This window comes from Pelophylax lessonae (assembly GCF_965119305.1).
Source record: "Pelophylax lessonae genome assembly, chromosome: 11".
In the NCBI taxonomy this organism is placed as follows: domain Eukaryota; kingdom Metazoa; phylum Chordata; class Amphibia; order Anura; family Ranidae; genus Pelophylax; species Pelophylax lessonae.
In genome coordinates this window covers 87,095,926-87,123,192 of record NC_138778.1, presented here as the reverse complement: position 1 = coordinate 87,123,192, position 27,267 = coordinate 87,095,926, and the positions used below count along the sequence as shown (strand labels likewise).

General features: G+C 50.1%; 1 protein-coding gene across 2 annotated transcripts in view; it reads left to right on the top strand.

Annotated features, from left to right (window-relative positions):
• The first annotated feature begins 3,584 nt into the window (after nt 1–3,584).
• Nucleotides 3,585–27,267, top strand: part of PSMB3 (proteasome 20S subunit beta 3) — a 175,811-nt gene continuing 152,128 nt past the window's right edge. For both annotated transcript variants that reach the window (XM_082271907.1, XM_082271906.1), the window contains exons 1-2: nt 3,585–3,773; nt 8,565–8,672. In XM_082271907.1, coding sequence (XP_082128033.1) covers nt 3,595–3,773; nt 8,565–8,672 — 287 coding nt within the window. In that variant the 5' untranslated portion in view covers nt 3,585–3,594. The remainder of the gene's footprint in view (nt 3,774–8,564; nt 8,673–27,267) is intronic.

The window sequence follows — 27,267 nt, the reverse complement described above, 5'->3', positions numbered from 1 at the left end:
AAAAAAAGACAGAAAATTTTGAAAAAAAAAGTTGTTATTTTCTGTGAGTACATTTTTGAAAATAAGTAATTTTTCTCCTTCACTGATGGGTGCCGATAGGCTGCACTGATGGGCACTGATAAGGAGGTACTAATATGCTGCACAGATGAGTGGGCACTGATTGTGGGCACTTTTTTTTTTTTTTTTTACTTTACAGATGATCAGTGCCCTGAGTATGTGTCCTAGGCTCCCCTTTGAGGAGGAGCCGCTGATTGGCTCCCCTCACCACACACTGACAGTGAGGTGAGGAGAGCCGATAAACTGCATTTCCTCATTTACATGTGACATGTTACATGTGACCGGCTGTGATTAGACACAGCTGATCACATGGGTAAAGAGCCATGCCATTGGCTCTTTACCAAGATCAGGGTCGGGCCGTGTCCTAGCAACACGGCGTGGCCACGATCGCCGCACTGCGCGCTCATGAGAGGCTGTTTTGGTGCGCTGTCATATGACGTCGTCCCAGAACAAGATCGGCACCGCTCCGCCATGATTTGTGGTTAAATACGGGTGTAACATGTTACTAAAGGTGAACTTGGCCTTTAAGGGTGTGCACAACATAGCAGTAAAATGTAAAATCAAATGTATAATAATAGCCCAATCTGTGCGTCTCAGTTCGTTATATCATACATTCAGCGGCGCTTCAGCACACACAATGTATGTGTGCAAGTATATTAGTCAGTTCCTGCAGTGCTTCAGAGCCTGCAATTGCAAACTAGTCCCAACTCCACAGGATGAGCAGTCACAGCCAGCAAAAAGATTTCTCCTCTGATGTTCAGCACCAGTGATTGTACACACAGTATCACTAATCCTTCACTTTTACAGTGGCAGCTAGTGCATTAAAAGGATGCACAGAGTGACATGTTTTACATGATTTTATTTACTATTTATTCATGATTTGAGTAGATATATTTATTTCTTTATACCTTACACTGATTTATATATATATTTTAACGCCTGGCGGGTGGTTGACGTTTTTTAGCATCAGTTACCTTTTACAATAGCAGTAAAATGAATCAGCAGATGTGTTGGACCATCTGCTAGCGGCATGTAGTAACAGAGATAATCCTATGTAATTAAGGCTGCAACTAAAGATTATTTTCATAATAGATTAGTTGGCCGATTATGGTTTCGATTAATCGGATAAAAACCTCAAAAAGGTTGGTGTATAATGTAGAATATCCAGCTATATAGTTGGATATTTAATCCACTCTGAGACAGATATATGAATTATTAGAGGTTTAAATGTGGTACATATCAGACTCAGAGATCAATATTTTTAAAAGACCTAAAACACTGTTTTGCAAATTTTCAGACCAGATTGGTATATAATATTCATGACAGACTCCCTTATTATTGGGCAGGTAGCTTGATACATGCTCCCTGCGCCTGCTGTCCCTTATGCTGACCATGCACAAACCCTTTTTCTCTTACGTCCTCTGACAGTCGCCGCCGCTTCTAAGTCATCACTGTTCCGCTCCGCAGGAGTAGCTAGGCATAAAGACTTAGTCAAGAGAACAAAGGCATTTGCATATACACACCCATGGGGGCTGTCCCCTCTGTCAATACCCCCCTGCAGTGACCACTCCCAACTCAGTTTCTTTCTGCCTAGCGTCAGGAGTAGTTAGGATTCCCTGTGCTGAGGCTACAGTCTCAGCCTAACTAATCTTTTATTTGATTTTCTTTGAAAATTTCATTTTTTTTTCTTACTTTACTAGCTGTTTATTTTGTCAGCTTTTAGTTTTTAGTTGGATCTTCGGATGAAGATGGATCATGCGGTGCTGGGATTTGGACTGACCACCCTGGTTCTCCAGGGCAGAGGGTTTCCACCTTTCGGTTTAGCCGAGATGCGAACAGATCCACGTCCGGGGATCCCCACTTCGCACACAGTATTTGGAAGACCTCCGGGTGTAGGGACCATTCCCCCTGGTCTGGCAGCTCAGATAGTTGGGCCTGCCAATTCTCTACACCCGGAATGTGAACTGCTGAGATCGCCGGGACATGAGTCTCGGCCCAAGACAGAATGTCGGTCACCTCCCGGGCCGCCCAAGCACTACTGGTGCCCCCTTGGTGGTTGATGTAAGCCACCGCGGTAGCATTGTCCGTCTGTATCCGGACAGGGCGGCCCCGCAGACGGTCCGACCACTGGAAGAGACAGAGTTTTATCGCACGCAATTCCAGCACATTTATCGGGAGGGAGGATTCCTCCTCTTACCAAGTGCCCTGGGCAGACAAGTTGCCCAGGACTCCACCCCAGCCCGACAGGCTGGCATCTGTGGTAATCACCGTCCACACCAACAGACGGAAGGACTTGCCTTCCGCCACCGACGGGGACTGGAGCCCACACAGAAGAGCCAATCTGGTCTGACGACTCAAGGAGACCCTCAGATCCAGGGACTGAGGCAGTCTGTCCCACCTGGCCAGGATCTCCGCCTGGAGAGCCCGCGTGTGAAACTGAGCAAAGGGTATCGCCTCGAAAGCTGACACCATCAACCCCAGGCCCCGCATACATGTCCTGAGTGACGAGAACGGGTTGTCCCTGAGGGACCTGAGCTCGTCCTGCAAGGTTCGGAGCTTGTCCTCCGGCAAGAACACCTTTGCCTGAGCAGAGTCCAGAATCATTCCCAGATAGGGAAGACGAACCGATGGAGACAACGCCGATTTCTGACGTTGATGGTCCATCCGAACTCCTGGAGCGTCTGTACCGTGGTGGACAGATCGCGCACAAGGTCCTGGCTGGCACGTGATCTCAGAAGTAGATCATCCAGGTAACCCAAGACCGCAATGCCCTGCAGGCCCAGAACCGGCGCCAACACCTTGGTAAAAACCCTTGGTGCCGAAGCGAGACCGAAAGGTAACGCCACAAACTGGTAGTGGTCCTCTGCGATAGCAAACCGAAGGTACCGCTGATGACCCTCGAAAATGGGGATGTGCAGGTACGCATCTTTTAGATCTATCGAGGCCAGAAACTCCCCTGGACTCAGGGAGGCCACCACCGAACGGAGAGACTCCATACGGAACTTCCGAACGTGCATGAATCGGTTCAGCGCTTTCAGGTCCAGAATAGGACGCACTTTGCCCTCCTTTCTGGGCACAGTGAACATTGTGCCCCCCCCCCCTTTGCATCATAGTCCCCAACCTTTACTACAGTCCCCCATCTTAACATTGTAGCCCCCTCCCCTTTCATCAGTTACACCTTTACATTATAGCACCCCCTGTACATCAAATCCCCCCCCCCCCTTTACAGGGCACCCATTTTTATGGAAGATTACTTTCGGTATTGCATCCCCTGCTACATCAAGTCCTCTTTTACAGGACCCCCCCTTTTTTTTTTTTTTTTTTTTTTTATATTATAGCGCTCCTCTTTTACATCACAGCACCCCTAGTACATCTCAGTGCCTCCATTACATAAGTAACTTTCCTTTTACATCAGTGTTTTCACCTCTCACTTTTTACTGTCAATTTTAAATTGTTTCATCCATAGTACTATACAATTTATCAGGTTGTCTAATTTTCTTTTTTTTTCTTGTTTTTTTTTTTTTTTTTTAGTCTATTATGACCTATAATGGAGGGGCCGTCATGGCCATGAGAGGAAAAAACTGTGTGGCCATAGCTGCTGATAAACGCTTTGGAATTCAAGCCCAGATGGTGACAACAGACTTCCAGAAGATCTTTCCAATGGGGGATCGATTGTATATTGGACTGGCCGGCTTGGCAACTGATGTGCAGACAGTGTAAGGGTTTTGCTGGTAACTAAAGAACGTTCTAGTAGTAGTTATCTAAAACATTTTCAGTCTAACATAATACATTGCAGAAGTCAAATTACCATTGTCCACCATCATCACACACATTAGAAATGTTTAATATCTTTAAATGATATAGGGTCTGGGATTTAAAACTAGCATTTCATTTTTTTTCAAATGACACCAAGCTATGCAGTGGAATAACTTCCTTACAGGAGGTCTCCAACTCAGCAACTATGTGGCAAATGAGGTTTCTTGTATTAAGAGAGGTATGGACTCCAGAGAGTGCGATATAATTTTTCCCCTGTACAAATCATCAGTAAGACCTCCATCTGAAATATGCATTTCAGTTTTGGGTGCTAGTTTTCAAAAAGGATATCAGGGAACTGGAGAAGGTGCAGAGAAGGGCAACCCAACTACAAAGAGGCATGGAGGAGCTCGGCTATAAGGAAAAGTAAAGAGCAGGCATGTCCAACCTGCGGCCCGGGGGCCGCATGGGGCCCAGAACCGCAGGCAATGCGGCCCACTACCCCCGACAATCTTTTTTGTTTTTTTTTTTTTTGCTGGGGAGGAAGGAAGTCGGGTCGGTGGCACGGCCATAGCGGCTTCCAACTAACGGTAGGCAAAGGCTGCCTCGGAGGGGAGGGGGGGCAAGCATGTGCAGTGTTTCTGACTCCTACCACCATGACCACTTCAAATCACTGGTTAGAGTTTTCCTTTAATATCACTCAGAATAAGTAAGCCTTTGTATACTGATTCCATTTAATTTGATTGTCCTCTAGTTGTGTTAAATTAGTGCAGGGGGCGTAGCGGCGTGGGAAGGGCGTGGCAGGGTTGTATTATTTATATACCTTAACTATAGTATATATTTTATATGCGGCCCGAGAAAATTTCTCTACACTCAATGTGGCCCAGAGAAGCCAAAAGGTTGGACACCCATGGATTAGAGGAACTGAATTCTCTCTTGAGCAGAGGAGATTGAGGGGGGATATGATCAACATGTATAAATACATACGGGGTCCATAAAGTGAACTTGTTGAGTTATTCACTTTAAGGTCATCACAGAAGACTAGGGGGCACTCTTTACGTCTAGAGGAAAAGAGATTTCATCTCCAAATACGGAAAGGTTTCTTCGCAGTAAGGGCTGTGAAAATGTGGAATAGACTCCTTCCAGAGGTGGTTCTGGCCAGCTCAGTAGATTGCTTTAAAAAAGGCCTGAATTCTTTCCTGGGTGTACATAATATAACTGGGTACTTGCATTTATAGGTAAAGTAGATCCAGGGAAAATCCAATTGCTTCTCAGGAAATCAGGAAGGAATTTATTCCCCTGCTGTAGGCAAATCGGATCATGCTTTGCTGGGGTTTTTCCCCTTCCTCTGGATCAACTGTGGGTATAGGATTGTGTATATGGGATTGTAGGTTTTATTTATTTTTTTTTTTTTTCTTGGTTGAACCAAATGGTCTTCTTTTTTTTTTTTTTTTTTTTTTTTCAGCCTATCCATGTAATACTGTGTTTCCCCGAAAATAAATAAGCCCGGTCTTATATTAACCACTTCCCGCCCGCCCTATAGGCAATTGACGGCGGGAATGTGGTTGTATTATCCTGACCGGACGTCATATGACGGCGGCAGGATAATGCAGCTCTGGGCGCCCCCCGGGGGCGCGCAGAGCGGCGATCGGTGATGCGAGGTGTCAGCCTGACACCCTGCATCTCCGATCTCGGTAAAGAGACTACTGACGTAGCTCTTTACCATGTGATCAGCCTTGTCCAATCACGGCTGGTCACCAGGGATGGCAATCAGGGCTCAGGGAGACCCCCATTGCCCTCCCCATCAGTGCTGCCCACAAGTGCCCATCATTGCCATCTTTTAGTGTCGCCCACCAGTGCCGCCTGTCAGTGCCCGTCAGTGCCGCCTATCAGTGCCCATCAATGCCGCCTATCAGTGCCCAGCAGTGCCGCCTATCAGTGCCCACCAATGCTGCATATCTGTGCTACCTATCAGTGCCTCCTCATCAGTGCTTGTCAGTGCAGTCTCATCAGTGTTCATCAGTGCAGGAAAAAACGTATTTATTTACAAAATTGTATAACCTAAACAAAAAACTTTTTTTTTTTTTTTTTCAAACTTTTCGGTCTTTTTTTATTTGTTTAGCAAAAAGGAAAAAACCTTGCGGTGATCAAATACCACCAAAAGAAATCTCTATTTGTGGGGGGAAAATTACATAAATTTGGTGTAGGTACAGTGTTGCATGACCGCGCAATTGTCATTCAAAATGCAACAGCTCTAAAAGGGGAAAATTGGCCTGGGCAGGAAGGGAGGAAAGTGCCCTGTATTGAAGTGGTTAATTCTGGCTACAAAAAATGAATTAGGGCTCATTTTCGGGGGATGTCTTATTCGTCCCTTGTCTTCTCTCCCCCTCTCCTTCCCTGTCAGCTCAGGAGTCAGTATCTCTGTAATCCCCAAAATAAACTCTAGTTAAAGCAGAGTTCCGGACACATTTTAAACTTCCCATCATGCATAACTTTCATCCCACAGCTGGTTACGCGTCATTGCGCATACCCAGAAGCTGTTCTTGACCCACCGGCAGAGAATGACAATCGTTGCGACACTGAGCAACTGTGCGCAATGTCACTGCCCCTCCCCCCACAGAATACAGCCCCCCCACAATGTACAGTGAACCCCCCACAAAGTACAGTTTCCCCCTCTACAGAATACAGACTACCCCCACAATATACAGTGTATCCCCCCCCCCCCCACAATGTACAGTGCCCCCCCCCTCTACAGAATGCAGACCGCCCCCCCCACAATGTACAGTGCCCCCCCTCTACAGAATACAGACCACCCCCTCTACATAATACAGGCCGCTACCCACAATGTACAGAGTATCCCCCCTCACAGAATACAGGCCGCCCCCCCCCCCCCCACAATGTACAGTGTATTCCCCCCCCCCCCCCCACAGAATACTCTGTACATTGTGGGGGGCGGTCTGTATTCTGTAGAGGGGGGGCACTGTACATTGTGGGGGGCAGTCTGTATTCTGTAGAGGTGGGGCACTGTACATTGTGGGGGGCGGTCTGTATTCTGTGGGTGGGATACACTGTATATTGTGGGGGGCAGTCTGTATTCTGTAGAGGGGGCACTGTACATTGTGGGGGGGATACACTGTACATTGTGGGGAAGGGCGGCCTGTATTCTGTGGGGGAAGGGGCAGTGACATTGCGCACAGTTGCTCGGTGTCGCATCGATCGCCATTCTCTGCCGATGGATCGAGAACAGCTTCTGGGCATGCGCAATGACGCAGAACCAGCTGTGGGATGATTCGCCTGCACCGGAAGTGACGAGGGTATAGCATTCTGTCAGAACACCAGCCTACAAGCTGTGGGACTCACAACGCACTGCGCATGTGCGAAATCCAGGAAGAGAGACTGCGGCTTCAGATGCCCACACCGCAGATGGCTGCGCTGTACAAGAACTGCACAAAGTAAGTAATTCATGCTGCTGTACACAAAACAGGGGACAATTTACAGGATAACTTTATTTAAATGCACTAGTCCTGACTATTCTAGTGGTATTTTTAGCAAACAAAAAATAAAATAATTTGTCCGGAACTCTGCTTTAAAGTCCTTGTAAAATCATTTAATCAGCTCTGAAAATGGAATATCTCAGGAAGCTACAAATTGCTATAAGAAACGCTTTTACTAAAGGGGAACCCTGGGCCGGCCTATAATACTTGTATAGTAATAAGAAATGAGGTAATCTATATACCAGTAACGTGTCCCATTTAAGAGCAACATAATAGCAATGTTCTACTTGCAGGGGCTTGCTAAAATCTTCACCGGCAGTTGGAGCTCATGAACATAGGATTCCCAACATAGCACAATCGGAACAGCTGATTCTGATTTGCAAAATATCCTGTAAATGATCCAACTGAGAAGTCTGTGTTCAGTGTATCAAAGAGCTGTAATGACTGGGGTCTGAACTCTGGGCAGATGCCCTCTCACCAAATCATGATGTTCAGCAATGAGAGTCTTGGAAGAACAGGCGATGGCTATCCTCCACACTATTTAGCCCAGAGATGGCTGCGCTCTTCTGTCTCAGCGAGTCCCGCCGACTTCACCCTGTCAACAATGCTGCAGGGATGTCTGCGATGCATCGATGAACATACATCCCACCAGGGCTGAGTCTGTATGCAGATGGGTGGTGTGCAGTAGGCCGCAGTTCTCGCTCTCCCCCCCCCCCCCCCCCCCCCCAGAGGTACAGAGAAAGTCTGAAGGAGCAGAAAGTAAGTCTGCATTATAAAAAAAATGGCAGTCCGCTACATAACATTGTATAAAATTCCTTCTATACAGTGTCGCTGGGCGCCGACATGACCTGCCGATGCTCTTCTTTCCCACTCCAAGCACTGCCGATGGAGATGCAAAGATCCTGGCTAACGTTGGCTCTGCTCCGAGCACTGCAGAGGGAGGGGCCGTTGATGTTAGCCGGGGGGAGGAGAGCTCTGGCGGTTCACGTGAGTGCCCAGCGGCACCGTAAATAAGGTATTTTCTACAATCATGTTACATAAAGGCACACACTGGACATAATATCCTTTTTACAGAGTGGATTACATGATTTTAACTAGGGCTTATTTTCAGGGTAGGGCTTATATTGCAGCCATCCTGGAAAACAGAGGGGTCTTATTTTTGGGGGTGGGTCTTATTTTTGGGGAAACACGGTATAGAGACTTTATTTACACTATGCCAAATAGCCTGTTTGTTAAAACTATGTATTTTTTTTTTTGTAGGGCACAGCGTTTGAAGTTCAGATTGAATCTTTATGAGCTGAAAGAAGGGCGCCAGATAAAACCTAAAACTTTTAAAAGCATGGTGGCTAACTTGCTGTATGAGAGAAGGTAAGAGATGCATCATTATTTAAATTCTATTTTAGGACTATCAGAATGGCAGAGGCTGGTGTAATTAGGCTCGCAGGAAAGCACCTGTTGCTTGACTGAGCCTCCATTCTGGTTTCAAGGCAGTGATTTAGAGAGTAGGTTTAACTTCCCTGCTACAATATTACATGCAACAAATTAACCCAACAGTGTCCCCTTTACATGGGATTTGCTTAAAGTGATTGTAAAGTCTCCTTATTTTTTTCCCAATAACAAACATGTTATATTTACCTGCTCTGTGCAGTTGGTTTTGCACAGAGCAGTCTGGATCCTCCTCCTTCTCGGGTCCCTCTTCGGCTCTCCTGGCCCATCCCTCCTGTTGAGTGCACCCACAGCAAGCAGCTTGCTATGGGGGCACCCGAGCTGAGTCACAGCTCCCTTTCATTCAGAAACGGAGCTGCGACTCAGCCCCCCCCCCCCCACCCCTCTCTCTCTCCTGAATGATTTTTACAGCAACGGGAGCCAATCGCGCCGTGCTGCTGTCTTAGCCAGTGTGGAGGGGAGTCCCCGGCAGCTTAGAGACTACTGGATATAGACAGGCTCAGGTAAGTATTAGGGGGGCTGCTACGCACAGAGGGTTATTTTTATCTTAATGCATATGGTCCATTAAGATAAAAAAAACAAAAAAACATTCTGCCTTAGCAATAACTTTAAAGCATATCTAAACTTTAGAACAAAATTTGAATATATTGTTGCTAACCAACTATTGGATGGTGTTGCTTCTTTTGTTTACTGCTTTTTTTTTTTTTAGGCTAATACATTTTGTGGAAGTTGATATATTCTTATTTAAAGCTAAGAGTTTCTATTCGTATTGAAATGGGCATGAAGTAACAACATCAATGCTTACAAAGACATGCACCTTTGTTGTATGTATTCAGTCAAAGGAACAGATAAAACAAGGTCTTTGCATACACAGGACTTTATTACATAGACAGTTGAAAGGCTCAAGAAGATCCAGCAGGCAAATCCAAGGGTATGGTTGTACCTTAGAACCCATGATATCATACAAAAAAGGTTATTTCTCTTTTGTTCATTGACGGACACAGCTCTTCATCTTCATGACTGTAGGGTTATGCTGCCCCCTACAGGAGTAGGACACTAGGCAGAAAAAAGTTCTGGCTACGCCCCGTGGGCAGTCCCAGAGGGTACACCATCTCTTCCTGTATAGGATGTCCGTTTTAATCTGCCTAGTCAGGAACTAGTTCCTTGCTGGGATCTTTGGTTTTGGCATAAAAGTATATCTTTATGTAGATTTTTTTTTTTTTTAGGTAGCCTTTTTTCTCCGGAATATTTTCCTTTGAGATCTTCAAGCAACTATGCCGGGACGGGCTGGATATCCATAACCAGTGGTCACCCCAGTCTGGCCAGTGTGTGCGTGCAGGCTTGGCTCCGCGCTGGGTCGGCCACGACATAGTCCCACTGGACGGGGACTGGCCCCACGAGTTAAGCGTCTCGCCAGGACGCACACGACAGGGCCTAGGCTTATGTCTAAGCGTTCCTAATTGGCCGACAGCCTCCCCCCACTTCGGCGGCGTGGGGTCCTGTCAGGAGATGGCGCCCGCCTGTGTTCCTGGTATGGTGAGTAAACGTCCCCCCCCCCCCCCTTCCTGGTGGATTTTGGGATGGACATGGGCCCCCTCCCTGGGATGATCGGACCCTCACACTCCTGGGTTTCCCTCTATCCTGTTGTGACTCCTCCCACCCTTCCCTCCACGTGGGGGACTGTTTGGGGCTGGGACCTCTTTTGCAGGCTGCATGGGGGGCCAAGGAGTTCGCCGTCCGCGGCGCTCGACCGATCGTGTGCGGGGGGGGGGTCCTTGGTGGGGTTCCTACGGCTGGATGGTGTAGATGGGCTGGCGGGGGGTCCCCCTGTGGGTCCCGATTACCGAGTTCCTGACATTTTTTCCTGTAGCCTCTGTCTGCTTCTATGGCGGCGGCCATCTTGGTACACCCGTTTTCGGCAATTTTGCAGTGGATTTCTTGCTGTGAAGGCTGGTGGGAGTGTCTGGAGCCATTCTTTTGGTGGGAGAAGCACTTCACTTTGCCATACAGGCATCTGTGCTTCAGGTTGCAAGATGGCTACCTGGTCCTCTGTTCACACCTTTTTACTAAATTTTATGAGGTGGATTTGCTGGCATCTGCAGATGCCTCTTTTGGCTGCAAAGTTTTTTTCTGGCTGCTGTCTGGAGGGCTTTCCTTGAGGGTGTTTACTGATTGTTTAAGGTGGGCCTCATCTTTTGTTCTGATGAGTCTTGTGATGCCTTGTCAATGTTTAGCCTTGGGGACTGGTCCTTTTCTGCTGTTCCCACCCCTCATTTTATGGCACTGCTTTGGGACGTCCCTACTGATATGGATCAGAGAACTGCGTCCGTCAATAAACTAAACTATAGGGAAAACTGGATTTCGAAAATACCGTAAAAAATCCTTTTCTCTTAAAGCGGAGTTCCGGTCTAGGGGGTGAATTTTAGCTACAAATACCCCCGGGACAGTCAGGGCTAGTACATTCCACAATGGATAGCCTCTGAACTGTCCCGGGTCGCACTTGCCTTTTTAGAAGAAATACTTACCTTGAAAATTTCTTCTCCGGCGCTGCCATCTCAGGTGTGGGCAGCTGAAGCCAGCGCGTCCTCTTCGGTGACGTCTGAGTCCCAGAATGCCCTGCACCGGCCCCGCCCATCACTTCCGGTGCATCCCTGCACAACTGGGCATGCATTATCTGTCGGGGTGTGTATGTGGGCCCTCTGTTTATGGGGATGGCAGTTCGGTATGGGTTCTGTAATGTCCCCCTCATGGCTGTAAGTGCGGTCCCTGTGTGTCCCTTCCCGGTCCCTGCGGCGGTTCTAGCGTTGTATGGGGGGTTGCGGGGGTCTCGTACATAGTCCCTGAGGTGCTTGTGCAACTGTTTGGGGTACAGTACATGGTGTGTGGCGGCCGCAATCGGCACGAAACTGAGCGGCCACCATTTTAGGTGTGGGCAGGCTGTTTGACCTCATTGTGAGGGCAGCAGCCATTTTCTGCAATGCTGTTGGTGCCGATCGGGCGCCATCTTTAGTGTGGGCACAATGTCCTTATGTGGACAGCGGCCATTTTCCCAGAGCTTCCCCATAGACTTACATTGACAACCATTTTTTATGTGGCTCAGGGCTGTGTCTGCCTCTAGAGGCATGAGGTCACTTCCTCTTTCTTCACATGCAGATCGATCAGCAAGTATGACACACTGTGGGGGGATTTTATTGTGTTTCCTGGCCTGCATTCCTGCTGGCATTCATTTTTTTGCAGTTTCTTGCAGCATAGAACTTGTTCTTCATTTGCGGTGGGGACTGCGAAAATTGCCGATTTTTAAAGGGCCAGCGTAATTTAAAATTGAGATTGCTATATGGAGTCCCAGGATAGCAAATTCCCCCCAGATCTGGTTGAGGGTTCAGGTACTCCTGAATCCTCTGCTATAGTCTCCTTTTACTGCTGCACTTGCGACTTTAGCGTCATAAGTGGATTGTTGATGTGTGACCGGGTTTTTAAGAAAAGGCCTATGCCCTCTCAGTCTTCTGTTTCAGAGCCAGATTTGGCGTACCCCCTGGGGGTCTCGTTCGTATCTGGAAGGGGAGGATTCCTCCTCCGGATCAGCGCGGGACCATGCTGCAGTGTCCGAGTCTAATAGCTCTGTTAAAGACACTTAAAATTTGGATGATGAGCCCCACCTGTCGGGTAAGCGGTCTTCCCTTGGGACCCGCAAAGCCCAAAACATCGGGTCAGGTTTTCCTTGTCCCGCTGATTTTCATGATACCGTGAATGAACAATGGCGTCATTTGAAATGTAATTGTGGAGTGCCAATGAGATTTCAGTACCGTTATCCCTTTGCGGATCCGGTGGATTCTCGCTGGACTGCGGCTCCTAAGGCGGGTCCCACTGTATCCAGGTTTAACAAAGCCACTTTAATGCCCGTGGAGGTTTTCCCGGTGTTTAAAAAAAAAAAAAAAAAAAAGCGGATAGGCGGGTGATAACTCTTTCCCGCCACATCTATCTGGTAGCGGGTTCCTTGCTGAAACCCCTGTTCGCTTCGGTAATGGTCTCTCAGGCTGTTGTGGAGTGGGCCAAGGTGCTTAAGCGCGCTCTAATTGCTGACTCCACCTCTCCTGCTGCTCTGGAGATGGTGGATCAAGTGAGGCCCCTTTAGTCGCACGACTTTCGGCAGTCGCAGTTGCGATTCATCGCATCGTTTGGTTCAAAAGCTGGTCGGCCGACCAGTCTTCCACGTAGACAGTCTGTCATCCCCTATGTGGGGAGTCGTCTTTTGGGGACTCTCTAGATAATCTGGTCAAGGGGCTCACTGGGAGCAAGAGCACTCTTTTTTGCCCCAGGTGCCTAGGGGACAATCCTCCCGTGGCAAGCAGGGTCCCTCCTTTAAAACTAACCAGGGGTCCTTTCATGCCTTCAAGGCAAACATGACAAAGGTAAGTCCTTCTAGGCCTCTAGTGGCCAGGAGAAGTCAAAAGCCGCCCACATTGGCACGGCGGCTCAGTCCGCCTCGTCCTGAAGGGGCGTCCTCACCCGTTCTGGGGTGGGGGGACGTCAGGGTTTTTACCAAAGTGTTTGCTCCTGTTCTAGCCCTGTTACTACGGCAGGGCTCGACAAACCCCGGGCGCCAGGTCGCATTGGCGACTAGAATTAGCGACCTGGTGCCTGGGGTGCACTGCAAGAGGTGTCCTGTCCCTTTTGCGCCCCCCCCCCAACCACTCACCGAGTGCACAGACTTCCGCGCCGTCCAAAAATTGAGGCCACGGCTTTTCGGCCGCCTTGAGGCCTTGAGTGAGAGAAGGGGGGACTGGCGCCCTCTTGTGGTGGCCGGGAGTTTTGACCTCCAGTCTCCGGCTCTGAAGGCAGGCAAGTCCTTTCGTCCGTTGCTAGGGACTGTGGTCGCCACGGGCGCCAGCCTGTCAGGCTGGGGTGGAGTTCTGGGCAAGTTGTCTGCCCAGGGCACTTGGTTGGAGGGGGACTCCTCCCTGCCAATAGATGTCTTGGAACTGCGTGCAATCATGCTCTGTTTGCTCCATTGGTCGGATCGACTTCAGGGCTGCCCAGTGCGTGTCCAGACAGACAACGCAACCGCGGTGGCTTACATTGATCACCAAGTGGGCACCAGGAGTGGCCGAGTTTCTGTCCTGGGCCGAGATGCAGGTCCCGCCGATTTCGACTGTTCACATTCCAGGTGTGGAGAACTGGTAGGCGGACTATCAGTCACCAGACCCTGGACCAAGGGGTAGGGTCTCGCCATCCGGAGGTGTTTCGGATGCTGTGTGCGCGTTGGGGATCCCCGGACGTGGATCTGTTCGCGTTTCGTCTCAACAACCGGTGGGAAGGTTCGTAGCACGGCGACCCTCTGGCGGACGCGTTGGTGGTGCCTTGGCATCAGTATCGGCTGAATTATGCCTTTCCCCCCCGATTCAGTTGTCGGGATTCCTTCGCAAGTTGGTCTCGGAACCGAGGTTGGTGATTCTGATGGCCCCAGACTGGCCGCGTCGGTCTTGGTACGCGGACATCATGCAACTGTTTGTCGAGCCTCCCTGACGGCTCCCGCTAAGAGACGATCTTCTGTCTCAAGGGCCAATTTTCCATCCTGCTTTACAGTTGCTGGCTTTGACGACGTGGCTGTTGAAAGCCAGGTCTTGAGAGACGGAGGTCTCTCGTCGGCGGTCATTCCTACCTTGCTCAAGGCCAGGAAGGCCTCCTCAGGTAAGATTATCATCATACCTGGAAGGTTTATTTCGCCTGGTGTGAGTCGCAGGGGTTCCATCCACGCTCCGTTTCGGTGGAGGGAGTGTTGGCTTTCCTGCAATATGGTGTGGAGCAGCGCCTTGCGCTGACCACTGTTATGCCCCATACACACGTGCAGATTATCTGCAGACTTTTGTCTGCAGACTTACCAAAACCATATAATATGAGGTCAAACCTAAACACTTTCAATTTGTATGCAATCCGGCAGGCCCTTGCACTACATAGAAAAGGTAAGTCTGCAGACAAAAGTCTGCAGATAATCTGCACGTGTGTACGGGGCATTAAGGGCCAGTTGTCTGCGCTGGCCATTCTTTTTCAACGCCCCTTGGCGAGAAATTCCGAGATCCGCACCTTCATTCAAGGGGTGCGTCATCTGGCTCCCCCTAGGAGGGGCACCCTTGTCCCCTTGGGACCTGAATTTGGTTCTGTCCGTTTTGCAACGTCCTCCCTTTGTGAACATCCGGGAGATTCCTCTGCCGGTGCTGTCACGGAAAGTTGCCATTCTGGTGGCGATCACATCTGCTTGCAGAGTGTCTGAGTTGGCGGCCCTGTCTTGCCGCTCCCCATTTCTGGTTGTTCATAGGGATGAAGTGGTCTTGCGACCTCATCGGGCCCTTCTTTCGAAGGTGTTTTCAGACTTCCATCTCAACAAGAGGACATTGTCTTACCTTTTGCTGTGTGCGAAGCCTTAGCATCCCACGGGGTTTGCCTTGCATTCCTTGGATGTGGTCCGGGCAGTCGTCTATTGAATCCTTCAGACAGCCGGATTGTTTTTTTGTTCTTCCTGAGGGACCTCGGAAGGGTACGGCTGCGTCTGCGGCTACCATTTCTAAATGGCTCAGACAGACCGATTGCGCAGGCCTTTTCGATTAGGGTTCAGGTTCCGCCTTTCCCTGTCACTGTGCACTTAACCAGAGCGGTTAGTGCATCTTGGGTTTTTCACCATCAGGCGTCGGTGAGTCAGGTGTGCACAGCGGCGACTTGGTCGTCCGTGCATACCTTTTACAAGATTTTACAAACTTGATGTTCTGGCATCAGCAGATGCCTCTTTTGGCAGCAAAGTTTTGTGTGCGGCAGTACCTTAGGGGAGACAGGGTAGTTTCGGCCTGTCTCCTCCTGTCGGGGGTTTCCCCCTTTTTTTGGTTTAGTTTTCCTGGGTTTTCGCTCCTGTTGAGCTTTCTTGTTGCCCAGTGCTTGCCTTTCTGGTTCAGAAAAGGTTCTTTTCTCTGACCTGGGTGCTGCGTTGCCTTTTTGACGGTTACGTTTCCCACCCCTTACATCTACGCTGCTGTAGGACGTCCCAGATGTGCAGATTGCATGAGTGGGCGGCGACTGTCAGAGGACGTAAGAGAAAATAGAATTTTTGTAAGAACTTACAGTAAAATTCTTTTCTCTGAGTCCTCTGACAGTCGCCGCCCCCCACCCCTCTTTTGGGGTTCATGGATCTCTATACTGCTTGCTACCAAACTGAATTGGGAATGCTGCTAGCTGGAGGGTATTGGACCAGTGGGGCAGCCCCCTGTAGGTGTGTGTATGCAAAGTTTTTGGGTATATTCTAACAAAATCTTCTGCCTAGCTTACTCCTGTGGATGAGGCCAATACCTAGACGTGCAGATTGTATGAGTGGGCGGCGACTGTCAGAGGACTCAGAGAAAATAATTTTATGGTAAGTTCTTTTTCAGGTGACCCTCAGCAAGCGGATTGCCCAAAATAGATTTTTTTCGATTTTGAGGCCGGAACTCCGCTTTAAGTTCATTGACGGACACAGTACTCGCCCCTTTATTTTGAGTTGGGTTGGTGTTATTTTGACACTGCTTTGATACAAAACTGACATCCTATGCAGGAAGAGAGAGGGTGTACCCTCCGGGACTGCCCATAGGCGTAGCCAAAACTTTTTTTCTCTTACGTCCTCCGACAGTCGCCGCCTCCTCTAAGTCATCACTATTGGGTATTGTCCACCTATCCGTAGGAATAGCTAGGCATATAGACTTAGTCAAAAGACAAAAGGCATTAGCATATACACACCCATGGGGGCTGTCCCATCTGGTCAATACCCCCCTGCATCACCACTCCCAACTCAGTTTTAGTTTGCCTAGCATCAGGAATAGTCAGGCTACCTTGTGCTGGGGCTTCAGTCTCAGCCTTCCTAAATCTTTTATTTGATTTTTCTTTTTAAATGTCAGTTTTTTTTTCTCTCACTTTACTAGCTGTTTATTTTGTCAGCTTTTAGTGTTAGTTTATTCTTCAGATGAAGATGGATCATGCGGTGCTGGGATTCGGACTAGCCGCCCTGGTTCTCCAGGGCACAGAGGGTCAGATGGACCCCCAGCCCGCCATCGAGTGTTCAGCTATGGTTCGCCCTGGCATTAAGAACGACCCATCCCTGTTCGCTGCAGAGATGCAGCCGTGAGGTGGCTACCTCACAGGACTTGACTGCGGTACTGCAGCGTCATGTCTCTGGCTCACGGCACTCCCTGTCAGATGAGGACAGAGGTTTATCCGTGCATAGAGGCTCCCCCACGCCATCGGGTACAGGTAAGTGCCTTTCTGTGTGGGGCCTCTGCCTGGGGTGGCAGTCTGTGTTGCTGTGTGTCCCCATGTCTGTGCCTGTGTGACTCCCTGTGCGATCCCTGCGGGGTTCGCTGTATGCAGATCTGGATGTTTGCCGGGGGTCCCTGTCCCTGTGTCACCTTAGGTGCATGTTTGGGGGTACAGACTTGTGTGTTGTGCGGCGACCACTGCGGGGGCAAGGTCGCGCGGTCCGCCATGTTTTTACTATGCACACGTGTATAGCCCCTCTGGGGCGAGTATACAGCTCATTTTGGCGCCATTCGCCGCCATTTTGTGGGCGGTGGATGGGTCGGTTCAGCCGCATGTCGGCGGCCATCTTGGCGTAGCCTCCTATGCATCCCTATGGGGCAGCCATTTTCCCTGGGGTCTGGCTTATAGCCAGCCCCCTCCAGCAGCATTTCCTTTTCCTCTCAGGCAGCAAGGACACAGGTAGCAACGATCTGTGGGCTCTGCAGTTTATCTCTCTGTCTTCCTCTGTATACTGCTTCTGGCTCAGTTTCTTTCTCCTTTTGGGGGTCTTCATAGCTGTGACAGTAGCGGTGGGCTACGCACTCCGCAGCGCTATTTAAGGGGACATTGGCTCCTGTTTTACCCAAGTATCCACGAGTCATCTATAGGAGGCCCAGAAATGTAAAAAACATAATAGCCCCGAGCAGGTTCAATAAGCCCAAAATTTCCACACAGTCCCTTCTTACCTTTTGTAACTTAGTGGGCATGTACCAATGTAAAAAAATCTTATGCAAGATGTGCCCCTTTGTTACGCATAGACAGAAATGGTTTCAGGGTCCATTGGGGAAAAAATACATCGATAAACATTTCTACAGTTGCTCCACTGAGTTTGTGGTGTATTGCCTGGCGTGTCCCTGTGGTCTCCTTTATGTGGGACGCACCATCCGCACAGTGCGTGCCCGTTTTGGAGACCACAGGAGATTAATTGAAAAGGGGTCTGTGGAGCATAGTGTTCCCAGACATTTCCGTCTCCATCATAATCAGTCGACCGAGGGACTACGGGTTTGGGTCATCGAGACCATCCCCCCTTGCGATTCAGTGGCAGAGCGTTTCCAGACCCTCTGCCATAGGGAAACTTTCTGGACTTGGCCCCCGTTGGGTTAAATGAGGAGCTCGAAATCAACACCATTTTATAGTGAGCACTATGGATGTGATTATGTATCGTTGCTAATTTTGGTACTTTCGGTAATTTTATGCATTTCCCTTCCTTTTACAACGAGTCCTGCTGATATTTGCTTTTTTTTCCCTCCATCCCCCCCCCCCTATTTTTGTCCTTGCCAGCGGTTAATCGGTTAACCCCCAGTGAGGTTGTTTGCCTTTTATGTATTTTATTGATTGTTTTTTATAGAGTTATATTTTATTATTCATCCACTAATGCTATATAATATTTAGGATTTTAAATAGAGTCCCATATTTACAGCTATATTCATATATACCTACATATTTTATATATGTGACACGTTCACACAAGATAGGTTATACCTCGTTCAAAGCGGAGGTTATATTAATTTTAATGTTTTAATTATATCTTATGTATTTATATATTTATAATTTTATATGAATCCAATGGGGAGATGTCCGCATTGAGCTAGTCACTCCGCTCCTATATAGGGTTCTACATATGCCAATTATTGTGATGAGTTAGTTACTCTGCTCTTTTATATAGGGTTTTTTCATAATGTCTATTAATGTGATGTTCCTTTAATAATGATTGCCTCTGTTGCTGCTGGGAGGTGTTCGTTTCTCCCCCCCTCCCTCCCGTTTTTTTCTTGTTGTTAATTTTCCCTTCCTTTTTTATTGGTGACACCTGAGGTTTGTCCAATCCTCAGCAGTGCGATTGTTTCTCAGGATTATAAAAACTTTCTATGGTGGAGGGGTGGGCTTGCCTGATGGAGGAGGTCCTCTGAAACGACGTTGCAGCCCGCCCTCCACTCTCGGTTCAGTGTACGTTCCTGTCGGCTTCCGTGGAGGAACCGACAGACTTGTCCTTCTATTTCCGGTTCCGGGTTATTACCTTCCTGCTGTACGGCAGACAGCGGTGAGGCTGCCCAGCCAGGGAGCCCACGCCATTTGCAGCATCACCCGGCATTGCCGGTATTCAGGACTTCCTTCACCACTACACAGGACGCGCCACACAGGACCCAGATGTGACTGTCCTTCATTTGCATCTTCCATCGGATCTACTGTGGGGACTGTCCTTTTACACCATGCATGCGGTTTCATTGGAACACCTGTTTTTAACATGTAAGTTACTACATTAAATTACACAGCTGTTCTACCTTTATGACTTGGCGCCCTTGTTTCTTTTCTCTGTTACTATTTAAGGGGACAGTACACTACTTTTTGGCACTGTAGTTTTTTCTTACATTGAGCCATGGATTCTCAGGAAAGCAAGTTTCCTCCAGCTTTAGTGGGGGGCCCCAGTTCTCCTGTGGCCCCGCTGCGACCTGATCTGGCTGCTGTGGTTGCGACTTTAGTGGCAAATATGGAAATGCTGATGTCTGAATGGGCTGCGAGAAAACGGCCCAGGCTGTCTCTCTCTTCTGATTCAGATGGGGATATGGATGCTGCTGCTGCTGCGAGCGTGCCCTTTTCAGGGTCCCGCTCATCCTTGGACCCCCCGGGGTCTGAGGGGGAGGCTGAGGTGAGGGTGTTGATACATCCTCCCCAGGGTCACCGGAAGAACGGGCGACCATGGATGAGTTGATTATTTCGGTTAAGGATACCTTACATCTGGAGGACGAGCCCAGTCCTCCGGGCGTTGTGTCCTCTTTTGGGATGCACAGGACCCGCAAGTCTGCGCAGGTTTTTCCCTGCCCAGCGGAATTCCATTACACTGTTAATGAAATGTAGCGCACGTTAAAACGTCCATTCCTGGTACCTAGTCGGTTCAAATTGCTTTATCCTTTTGCGCCGGCTACGGAATCGCGATGGTGTGTGCCTCCACAGGTAGATCACACTGTGGCCGTGCTGAACAAGGCTACCTTGGTTCCTACTGAGGATACCCCGGTTTTCCGGGATCCCACGGACCGGCGGTTGGAGTCTCTAGCCCGCCATTCCTATACGGTGGCGGGTTCGTTGCTCAAACCTGTTTTCGTGTCCGTTATGGTGGCCCAGGCGGTGGCTGATTGGATTAAGGTGCTTAGAAGCAACCTAGTGTCCGATGACGTGCCGCCTGCGCGTCTGGAAATGGTGGACCAGATCCATCAAGGAGTCATGTATCTGTGTGATGCAGCCCTAAATGAGGCCCCCTTGGTGGCTCGCCTCTCGAGTGTCGCGGTACTTAACCGGCGACTGATATGGCTGAAGAGCTGGTCGGCTGACCAGTCCTCGCAGAAAACTGTTGCTGATTTACCCTATGCTGGCTCTCGCCTTTTTGGCGAGGCGTTGGATACCCTGGTGAAAGGAGTCACGGGGGGTAAGAGCACTATGCTGCCCCAGAACCCAAAGAACAAGTCTTTCCGTGGCAAGCGGGGTTCTGCGCCTAGATCGAATCAGGGGTCCTTTCGTGCCTTTCGGAACCAATCCAAGGGCAAGCCCTTCAAGGCCCAGGGTAAGCAGAAGACCGGCAATGCCGGTTCGGCGGGACTTTCCGCCTCTGCCTGAAGGGGTGCCCTCACCCATTTCTGGGGTGGGGGGACGTTTGCGCGGTTTCCTCCAACCTTGGCTGCTCCGGATCTCGGACAGGTGGGTCCAGGAAATCGTTCGATCAGGTTACAAGATCGAATTCCTTTCCAGGCCGGCGGACAGATTCTTTCCCTCCAATCTCCATCTGCTTCCTGGGCGTCTGCAGGACTTGCATCAAGCGGTGCAGGACATGCTTGCTCAGGGGGCGATTGTCCCGGTGCCTCATCGGGACAGGTTTCGGGGGTTTTATTCGAATCTGTTCACTGTGCCCAGGAAGGAGGGCAAAGTGCGTCCTATTCTGGACCTGAAAGCGCTGAACCGCTTCGTGCGGGTTCGGAAGTTTCGAATGGAGTCCCTCCGTTCGGTTGTGGCCTCCTTGAGTCCAGGAGAATTCCTGGCTTCGATAGATCTGAAGGATGCGTACCTGCACATCCCCATTATCGAGGGTCATCAGCGGTACCTTCGGTTCGCTATCGCAGAGGACCACTACCAGTTTGTGGCGTTACCGTTTGGTCTCGCTTCGGCACCCAGGGTGTTTACCAAGGTGTTGGCGCCGGTCCTGGGCCTGCTGCAGGCCCAGGGCATTGCGGTCCTGGGGTACCTGGACGATCTGCTTCTGAGATCGCGTGCCAGTCAGGACCTTGTGCGCGATCTGTCCATCACGGTACAGACGCTCCAGGAGTTCGGATGGACCATCAACGTTAAAATATCAGCGTTGTCTCCGTCGCTTCGCCTTCCCTATCTGGGAATGGTTCTGGACTCTGCTCAGGCAAAGGTGTTCTTGCTGGAGGACAAGCTCCGGACTTTGCGGGACGAGATCAGGTCCCTCAGGGACAATCCGTCCTCATCACTCAGGACCTGCATGCGGGGCCTGGGGTTGATAGTGTCGGCCTTCGAGACGATTCCCTTTGCCCAGTTCCACACACGGGCTCTCCAGACGGAGATCCTGGCCAAGTGGGACAGACTTCCTCAGTCCTTGGATCTGGATGTCTCCTTGAGTCGCCAGACCAGATTGGCTCTTCTGTGGTGGATCCAGTCCCCGTCGGTGGCGGAAGGCAAGTCCTTCCGCCCGTTGGTGTGGACAGTGGTTACCACGGATGCCAGCCTGTCGGGCTGGGGTGGAGTCCTGGGCACCCTGTCTGCCCAGGGCACTTGGTCGGAGGAGGAATCCTCCCTCCCGATAAATGTGCTGGAACTACGAGCGATAAAACTGTCTCTTCCAGTGGTCGGACCGTCTCCAGGGCCTGCCTGTTCGCGTACAGACGGACAATGCTACCGCGGTGGCTTACATCAACCACCAGGGGGGCACCAGAAGTGCTCGAGCGGCCCGGGAAGTGACCGACATCCTGTCTTGGGCCGAGACTCATGTCCCGGCGATTTCGGCAGTTCACATTCCGGGTGTGGAGAATTGGCAGGCAGACTATCTGAGCCGCCAGACCCTGGACCAGGGGGAATGGTCCCTACACCCGGGCGTCTTTCAGATGCTGTGTGCGCAGTGGGGATTCCCAGACGTGGATCTGTTCGCATCCCGGCTAAACTGATAGGTGGAAAGGTTTGTGGCAAGAACGCGCGACCCGTTGGCGGACGCCTCGGATGCGTTGGTGGCACCTTGGCATCAGTATCGTCTGATGTACGCCTTTCCTCCGATTCAGTTACTATCCCGGTTCCTTCGCAGATTGATCTCGGAACCGCACATGGTGATTCTGGTGGCGCCAGACTGGCCTCGCCGGTCTTGGTACGCCGACGTTGTTCACCTGGCAGTGGCGCCTCCGTGGCGTCTGCCTCTGCGGGAAGATCTCCTGTCTCAGGATCTGTTCTTCCATCCTGCTTCACAGTTGCTGGCTTTAACGGCCTGGCTGTTGAGACCCAGGTCTTGAAGGACGAGGGTCTATCCTCCTGAGGTTATCCCTACCCTGATCAAGGCTAGGAAGTCTTCCTCTGGTAAGATCTATTACCGTACCTGGAAAGCCTACTTCACCTGGTGTGAGTCCAGGGGGTTCTCCCCTCGTTCTTACTCGGTGTCGAGAATCTTGGCTTCCTCCAGTCTGGAGTGGATCAGCGCCTGGCGCTGGCCACTATAAAGGGCCAGGTGTCATCACTGGCGGTCCTTTTCCAACGCCCTGTGGCGTCTCATTCCTTAGTGCGCACATTCATTCAAGGTGTGCGATATTTGGCTCCTCCTAGAAGGAGCCTTTACCTCCATGGGACTTGAACTTGGTCCTGTCCGCATTGCAGCGTGCTCCTTTTGAAAATATCAGGGATATATCGTTGCCTCTGCTGTCGAAAAAGGTTGCTTTTCTTGTGGCGATCACTTCGGCTCGCAGAGTGTCGGAGCTGGCGGCGTTGTCTTGCCGCTCCCCTTACTTGATAATCCACAAGGATAAGGTGGTGTTGAGGACACCCCCATCCTTTCTTCCCAAGGTGATCACTGAGTTCCACCTTAATGAGGAAATTGTCCTGCCTTCGCTTTGTACAAAGCCTAAACATCCGAAGGAGATTGCTTTGCTTTGCATTCCTTGGATGTTGTCAGGGCGATCAGGGTTTACCTGAAGTCTACGGAATCCTTTTCGGAAAGGCGGACTCTCTCTTTGTCCTTTCTGAGGGAAAGGGCATGGCTGCATCGGCAGCGACTATTGCCAAGTGGATCAGACAGACCGTTGAGCAGGCCTATGCCTTGAAGGAACGGGTTCCGCCCTTCCCTGTTAAGGCGCACTCTACCAGGTCTTTGAGTACTTCCTGGGCCTGTTGGCATCGGGCCTCGGTGGCCCAGGTGTGCAAGGCGGCGACTTGGTCGTCGGTGCACACTTTTTCCAAGTTTTACAAAGTAGATGTTCTGGCATCAGCTGATGCTTCTTTTGGCCGCAAAGTTCTCAGTGCGGCTGTGCCATGATGGACCCTTGCATTTTGTCTCTGGGTCCCTGGCTGTTGGCATTTGCTTTACTGGGCTTTTGCTCCTGTTGAGCATTGTTTTTTTTCTGTTGCCCAGTTGGGTCTTACGTTGCATGTAAGATTCCTTTCTCTGATGTGGGTACTGCGTTGCCTTTTCTACGGTTGCGTCTCCCACCCCTCATGTCATACTGCTTTGGGACATCCCAATAGTGATGACTTAGAGGAGGCGGCGACTGTCGGAGGACGTAAGAGAAAAAGGAATTTTTGTAAAATCTTACCTGTAAAATTCCTTTCCCTGAGTCCTCCGACAGTCGCCGCCCCTGCCCCTCTTTTGGGGTTCTTATTACCTACTGCTATACTACCAAAACTGAGTTGGGATTGGTGATGCAGGGGGGGTATTGACCAGATGGGACAGCCCCCGTGGGTGTGTATATGCTAATGCCTTTTGTCTTTTGACTAAGTCTATATGCCTAGCTATTCCTACGGATAGGTGGACAATACCCAATAGTGATGACTTAGAGGAGGCGGCGACTGTCGGAGGACTCAGAGAAAGGAATTTTACAGGTAAGCTTTTACAAAAATTCAGTTTTTTTTTCTGCCTAGTGTCCTACTCCTGTAGGGGTTATAACCCTACTGATATGGGTCAGAGAACTGTGTCTGTCAATGAACTTAAGAGAAAATGATTTTACGGTAAGTAAAAAAATCAAGTTTTTTTTCCTCCTTTTTTTTTTTTTTTTTTTTTTTTTTTTTTTTTTTTATTTTTGTTTTTGTGAAAATCTATCAACTGCCGGACTGGGCAATTAACTGGATAATCTAGATTCCTAGTCTGGCCAGCGAGCGCCTGTAGACTGCAGCTCCACGCTAGGTCGGCCATGACATAGCCCCACTGGACAGGTGCTGGCCTGCGAGTTAAACAGCCTGAGTCTCAGCATTTCCTGGCCGACAGCACTCACATTACGATGGAGCGGTGACCTGTCCGAAGTTGTGCCCACCCTGTTCCTGGTGTGGTAAGTAGCTGTCCCCCCTCTACCCCAGGCGGGTTTGGGGCGGACGTGGCCCCCTCCCTGGGATGGCCCTCGTTTGCTCCCCCCCCGGCGGACATACTTCTCTTGGTGAATTGGGGTGCGGCACTGGTGATTGGGGGGGGGAGGGGAGTGTCGCTGGCATCCAAAACTATCAGTCCTTAAGGGGGGATGGGCCTGGTGGGGGCACCTGTCTGGGCCCCCCTCCCTGTTGGGACCAATTTTTCCAGCTGTGGGACCTCCTCAACTGGGAGCAGCGTAGTGCCACCATTTACTTGTCGCCTGGTTTGCTTCAGGTCGGTGGCCAAGTTTGTGTAGCCTCGGCCCAAAACACTAAACGCCAGACATGCCTTTTACTGATCGCTGTGCAGAAGCTTACTGTGAGCTGTCTGGTGGTGGGGAGTGCCTGGGGGTCCCTCTCTCTTGCTGCTATACAGCAGTAGTGCTGTGCTGGGCCTTGTGGTGCGGACAGTGCGGTGGTTTGTCCCTTACAGTGTGTTTTTACACTTGTGGTGCAGATTCCTCTCCAGTCATGGAGTCACTGAAACCCATTTCACCACCTGATCAACTCTGAGGATGCCGGGCTCTCGGGCCCCACAACTGGCTGCATTGATGGCGGTCCGGGAGTCCCTGGTGTCTAAAGTAGATTTGGTGCCTGGGTAAATGGGCTACCAAAAAGCGTTGTCGCCCCCGCCCCCCCCCCCCCGCCTTCACCTGCTTTCTCTATCTCCAGATCCAGAGTCTCAATCGGCCGCCGCAGATGCCAGTTGCCTTTCGGGGTCTGTGTCCACGCACCCTGGCTGCTCAGATAGTGAGGATGATTTCTCGGTTCCTTTAGCCGCACATAGTTAATCAGTTTGAAAAAAGAGATAAGTTCATCTGGTTTAACAAAATGAACCAAATGAGGAGGCACTAGTGGATGCACTGATTGTATCGGTGCGGGAAACCTTACATTTGGAAGATGCGACTAATGCAGCATCAGAAGCACGGGGTCACTTTTGGCACTCACAAGTTGTCCAAAATGGCAAGGGTGTTCCCCTTTCCCACCTTCTCAAAACATTGGGGATACCCAACATGCACCTTTTGTAATCCCTAAGCATTTTGCAATGCTGTACCCTTTTTATGAGGAGTCGCTCCTTTAAAAAATGGAGTCTCTGATCCGGCTGATAGGTCGGAGGCCTTGACCCTCCATATGTTCATTGTGGCTGGGTCGGCACTTAGGCCGGTGTTAACCATCATCCTTGTTTCGCAAGCTATGACTGAATGGGCAAAAGCTTTACGCCAGGACCTGCAGGAGAAACAACTCCCTGGAGCTGGCAGATCAAGGGCTACAGTTCGTCTGTGACGCCTCTTTGGATGCCACTCCCTTGCTTTCTAGACTGTCTGTCTCTGCGATGGTCCTGCGGAGCATTATCTGGCTGAAGTGCTGGTCTGCGGACCAGGCTTCTAAGAAGGCCTTGTCGGATCTTCCATTCGTGGGAGATCGCCTGTTTAGAACTTTTTGGATGACATCATCAAGGGCCTTCTAGGGGGAAATAGTACTTTCTCCTCAGGCTTTCAAGGATAGGGAGTCCAGTTGCAGACTGGGACCCTCCTTTTCTGCTCACAATCTCCTTTTTTGCTCCTCAGGATCTCAGGAAAAGGACGCAAAACCTTTCAGGGCCTCCAATGGGGGTTCCAAGAAGGGTTGGTCAGGCAAACCAAGAGCGGGGAATGCCAGACCTGCAGACAAAAACTCTTCTGCGTGAAGGTGCTCCCTCACCCGTGTCGGGGGTGTGGGGACGTCTTCTTCTCTGTTTTCCGGACCCGAGGACCTTCCTAATTCAGGACAAGTGAGTCCACATAGTTGTTCGATCCAGCTACAAGATCGAGTTTCGATCATATCCGTCAGCAAGGTTCTTTCCTTCCAACCCGCACTTATCCCCAGATCGCTTACAGGATCTCTATGGGGCAGTGCAAGACTTGTTGTCTCGGAGTGATTGTCCTGGTTCCGATGTCAGAACGCTTTTGTGACGAGACCCTTGCTCGCTCTGTCCGCTCTCCCGACACTCCTCTGTTTCTAGTGAGTCAGCTTGCAGATCGCAACGTCTGAAGGTTCGGTCAACCAAGGATCCGGGATCCGAACTACAGCTATGTGCCGTCCGGAATCCATTAGAACAAACACCAGGCAAGGCTGTATGTAAGTTCAAACAGGAAGACATTTATTGGAAGAACACAGCACACTTTTATACAGAATTTGGAACATCCTGCCCCCAACAACCGCCCTCCCATTGGTCAATTACAAAGTACCTGCAGTTCCCATTCAGGTCCTCTTTAGCCATGCAAATGAGGAATTGAAAATGAGTCAGCAGTGATTGGTCAGATAGCTTGACCAGAAGGACTGCCGTGCAAATGAGGACTTGAAAATGAGTCAACAGGGATTGGTCAGATACAGAACAATGGTTCCCTAACGAGCCCTCAATACACATTACTCTGAGTGTCAATACATCCCTTAGCAGACAGCAGGTGAGGTCATTAGCACACCTGACAATAGGTGAATGGAAAGCCACCTCAGACCAAAAGCAACATTGTTTAAACAGCCCGTCTCCACATTGAACTTCCTGGAATTACCATATTAGGAGTTGAACTTCCTGGTCAGAGACCTCATGCTTTTGGGGATAAAAATCTTC